The sequence below is a fragment of the Agelaius tricolor genome, unplaced genomic scaffold, assembly GCF_023055355.1.
Source record: "Agelaius tricolor isolate 1412-34295 unplaced genomic scaffold, bAgeTri1.0.p SCAF_19, whole genome shotgun sequence".
NCBI classification, from domain to species: domain Eukaryota; kingdom Metazoa; phylum Chordata; class Aves; order Passeriformes; family Icteridae; genus Agelaius; species Agelaius tricolor.
In genome coordinates this window covers 5,385,001-5,389,698 of record NW_027269279.1, presented here as the reverse complement: position 1 = coordinate 5,389,698, position 4,698 = coordinate 5,385,001, and the positions used below count along the sequence as shown (strand labels likewise).

At 63.5% G+C, this 4,698-nt stretch overlaps 1 protein-coding gene across 1 annotated transcript in view; it reads left to right on the top strand.

Moving 5' to 3' along the window:
• Positions 1-377: 377 nt before the first annotated feature.
• The window catches only part of UNCX (UNC homeobox), a 4,719-nt gene continuing 398 nt past the window's right edge, over positions 378-4,698 (top strand). The window contains exons 1-3 of the mRNA XM_071444675.1: positions 378-669; positions 1,825-2,000; positions 3,569-4,698. The exon at positions 3,569-4,698 is cut by the window's right edge and continues 398 nt beyond it. Of these exons, the coding sequence (XP_071300776.1) occupies positions 420-669; positions 1,825-2,000; positions 3,569-4,585 (1,443 nt within the window). The 5' untranslated portion in view covers positions 378-419 and the 3' untranslated portion in view covers positions 4,586-4,698. The remainder of the gene's footprint in view (positions 670-1,824; positions 2,001-3,568) is intronic.

The window sequence follows — 4,698 nt, the reverse complement described above, 5'->3', positions numbered from 1 at the left end:
TTAACCGGGTATCAGGCAGATCCTCGCGTTCCCCTCCGCCCCCCCTGCCCGCCCGGCCCCCGCCGCCCTCCTCGGGCTGGAGTTCGTATCAAAGCCCCCCTCGTCGTGTTGTGACAGCTCTGATATTGTTTATTGAGGCTGGATGTCAGGTATAATTAGCAATCGATATGGAAAACGTTTGCTCCCCACACTGGCACGTCTCTGACGTCAGGACCGATTAACGTTTCTTATTGGTCCCAAATTCCCCCAGCCTGAGCTAATTATTGGGAGCCTGATGTTGATAAAGTTAAAGCGCCCGGCGCCCTGCAGCATGAGCCCCTCGCCGCGCCGCCTCCTCCGCCAGCAGCACCCCCGGCCCCAGCCGCCCCGCCGCCAGCGCCCCCAGCCCCGCCGGCACCCCCCGCCCTAGAGCCGCCCCCATGATGGACAGCCGCATCCTGGAGCATCCTCATGCCCAGTTCGGGGGGATGGTGGGCTTCCCTTACCCGCTCGGCCACCACCACGTCTACGAGCTGGCCGGCCACCAGCTGCAGTCGGCGGCCGCCTCCGTGCCCTTCTCCATCGATGGATTACTGAGCGGCTCCTGCGCCGCCTCTGTGGTCAACCCGGCGCCGCTGATCCCCTCCGGCTGCGGGGTGAGCGGGGACAGCCAGCCCTTCAAGCTCGCAGGTAGGAGCGGCCCCGTGTCGCGGGTGTCCCCCCGCCCCCGCGCCCCGCCACCGACCGCCGCTCCCCGCCCGGAGCTGTCAGCGCGGAGGAGCAGCAGCACCGCACCCGCGCAGCCCCGCTGTCCTCGCCTGCGGGTTTTGGGGTGTCTGGGGGGGCAGGGTGGGAGGCTGTGCTGGCCCCCCGAGGGGACGGACGGCCCCGTCCGAGCGCCGGGAGCGCTCCCCGCTCCCAGCGGCGCAGGGCCACGCGTGTGCCCTGAACAATAGCGGGCCCGGCCCGGTGCCTTCCCCCAAAGTTCATCGTGTGGCAGCTCGGATCGTACCATTAAAAGATGATAATAATAAAAATGGTAATGGTAGTCACTGGGGTTTGGGGAATGAAGAGCGGTAATAATTATGTTTTAATATGATTTAACCAAAGGGAAGCGTTCTCCCTCCTCCCCTCGCCACCGGCCTGTGGCACCGCTATTGTTCAGCTACTAAAACATTCTGTCGCCCCAATATGCTTCTGGTTAAGCCTGGAGCTGCCCCACACTGCACCTCAACTAAACACAAATTATTATAATTATTACTATTATTATGATTTTTTTTTCCTTAATTTCCACACCTGGCGGAAAACGTTAGGGGAGGTGCAGCCGGGGCTGAAAATCCCCAGCCTGGAGCTGTAGGTACTCGGAGAGGCTGCGAACATCCCAGCCCCACGCCCGCCCGTGCTCGGGGGGACTGCGGGAGGCCCAGGGGCCGCCCCGCACCCGGGGTCCCGCGTGGAACGGGGCCGTGAGCTGTGCCCCACTCAGGTGCTCCGGAGGGGCTGGGGAAGGGAAAGAGGGGGGGGCTTTTATTTTTTTTTTTTTTTAATTTTTCGTTTTTTAATGAAGCCTTTGGTGGTTGGAGCAAATATTGGAACTTCTCTCTCTCTCTCTGCCAGCTGAGTGCCTGTGGAGAGCTTCCTTCAGGAATAAATGTTCTGTAAAGTACATTTTCGGAGGAGGCGAGGGCAGATCGGGTTCCTCCCCATTTTTAGCGCAGGTGTGTGAATAATCCCGCTCTTTTACCAACGCTACCGAGCACAAAAGTTAAAAGGCTCCTGTGAATGGCAGGGAGGGGGGGAGAAGGCCTGTCTCCCAGGGACCTGAGGGTATTTCTGCTTTTTCAGACTCGGGTGACCCGGACAAGGAAAGTCCTGGCTGTAAAAGAAGACGAACCCGCACCAATTTTACTGGCTGGCAGCTCGAGGAGCTGGAAAAGGCGTTCAATGAGAGCCATTACCCGGACGTGTTTATGCGAGAGGCTCTGGCTCTCAGGCTAGACTTGGTGGAGTCCAGAGTGCAGGTAAAAAACGTGTCCCCCCTCCTTTCCCCCCCCTGCCCTCTCCTTGCGCCGAGCAGTCCCCGGGGAGGCCCCTCGGACCCCGCTCCGGGACGGGCCCTGTGCGCTTGGGCCGCAGCCTCCCGGCCCTTTTGTTCCCTGCCTTGCACTGCCGCTTGCTGTCTTATTTATCGTTATTATTATTATTACTACCCCATTTTTTAAAAATCTTACAAAACGAGAAGAGTAGCAACCCAGCCTGGCTTCCCTTAACATTTTTTAGTATGTTTTTCCACTGTAAACATTTTTCTTAAATGAGTCAAGGGCGAGAAAATTAGCATGCAAATATGAGGCTTAATCACGGGCCAGGGTATGCTGGAGAATGTCAATAAAGCTCGTAGATGCATCGAGAGCAAGTGAAACTTGTAAAACTTAATTTTAACGAGCTGCTCAGGCCCTTGGCGGTGCGGGACGGGGAGGGGAAGCACCCATCTGCTTCAGTGGGTCTTCCAAAAAATAAATGGATGGGGGGCTGCGGGGTGGCTGTTGGATCTCGGGATGCTGTTCAGTGCCGCGGTGGCTGCGAGCAGGCGGCGAGGCCGAGCTGCGGCCCCGCATCTCGCCGGAACCCGCGGCCGTGCGGGGGCGGCTTGGCGTGGGCTGCGTGTGCGGAGAATTCGTCCTTAAATCCACCCCGGGAGCCGGGGACGGGCCCCTCGGGATGAGGCAGCGCCGTTGCCCGCGGTTCCTCCCTGGGCTTTGCTTCACCGTGTCCTTGCAGCCGCTTTCCCCCCCGCTCCCGGAGCCGCCTCTCGCCGTGCTCGGGGAGCCTGCGGGGCCCGGCCGGGGAAGGAGCCGGCATCGGGCACCGCCATTGGCGCCGTGCCCCCGAGCTGGGGTCGTGCTCCGGCCGGGACAGGCGCTGCCAGCAGCCCCGAGGGGGCGAGGAGGGACGCGAGGGGACACCGGGGACCTGCCAAGGCAGGCAGGAGCAGGGCCGGAGCTGAGAGGTTTTAATTTAATTTAAATTCTCTCCCATGATATATCTATAACAAGCCCAACCAAACCCCATTTTGGGCTGGTCCAACTCCTCTGCTCGAGCTCCCGGGAGGAGCAGGAGGTCCGAACTCCGCGCGTCTGGGCGAGGCACCGTCCGTCGTGTGCCCCCCGCACCCCTCACTTCCAGCCGCTCATTGTGCGCTGTTTATCGCATTTTGCGTGCTGCTGGCGGGGAATCGGGCCAGCGATCGGTGCTTCTGCACCCCTCGGCCACGGGGAAGAGCTGGGGGGCTGTGGAATCCCTTCCCCTCCCCGTGGCGCCGGTTCGGGCAGGGTGCAGCGTGTGTGTGCGTGAGTGTGCACCCCCTTCTTGCTTTTTGTTTTGTCCCCTGCGCTTTTAAAGAAGTGTGGATATCTTTTCCTGCCCCTTCCCCTGCTCTCCGTTTCTCAGAGGCCCCGGTCCTGGAAGGGGGCTGCCGGCACCTCCAAGGGGTGGACGAGGGAGGCCTGAGCTGCGCTTCTCCCCTCCGCCCTGGCCACCGCGGGGGGCCGGTGCGCTGGGTGTTAATTGCTTCTCGTTGTTCGGTGTGTAGGTCTGGTTCCAAAACCGCCGGGCCAAATGGAGAAAGAAAGAGAACACGAAGAAGGGCCCGGGGCGGCCGGCTCACAACTCCCACCCCACGACGTGCAGCGGGGAGCCCATGGACCCCGAGGAGATCGCCCGGAAGGAGCTGGAGAAGATGGAGAAGAAGAAGAGAAAGCACGAGAAGAAGCTGCTCAAAAGCCAAAGCCGCCACCCGCACTCTCCCAGCGCCCTCTCCCTCCACAGCACGCCCAGCTCCGACAGCGACAGCGGCGGCGGGGGAGGCCTCTCGCCCGCCCCGCCTGAGGCCAAGCCCCGCGGGCAGCCCCCGCCGCCCCATCCGCCGCTCCCCGCCGCCGCCGCCCCCTCCGAGCCGCCCCCCGGCACCTGCGACCAGACGGCCGAGCCCTTCTACCCCAGCCAAAGAAGCGGGAGCGGGCGGCTCCAGCGCCCGCCCGACAAGGACTGCGCGGCCGCCCCGTCGGGGGACGGCAGCGGGGGCGCGGGGGGGCCCCGCGGCGCCGGCAGCTTCCACAAGCTCAACCCGTTCAGCGTGGAGAGCCTGCTCTCCGACTCGCCGCCCCGCCGCAAGGCCGCCCCGGACTTCCCCAGCCTGCCCCCCTGCGCCCCCCGCACCCTCATCGGCAAAGGACACTTCTTGCTCTACCCCATCACCCAGCCCCTGGGCTTCCTCGTCCCGCAGACCGCCCTCAAGGCCAGCCCGGGCCCCGAGGCCGGCCAGCCCCCCCGGGACTCCCCGCTGCCCGCCGCCAACCCCGGCCCGCCCGGCTGCGGCGCGGAGCCGGCGCCCGCGGGTGCCCAGCCCGGCCCCGGCCCCACGGACACGGCGGGCTCGGTGCCCCCCCCGCCGGCCGCAGCCTCGCACGGGGACCCGGCGGCCGCCGCCCCCGCCGAGGGCGGCAGCTTCCCCCGGCCCGAGTCGCCGGTCCGGGCGCGGGACGCCAGCACAGCCAGGGACAGATCGGACTGCGGCCCCGCCGACGGCGAGGAGGTGGACATGGACTGACCGGGCGGCCGAAACAAAACAAAACAACAACAACAACAAAAAAATCGAAACAAAAGTAAAATAGAACAAAAAAAAAAAAAAAAAGAGCAAAAATAAAAGCAGCCGAGAACGTC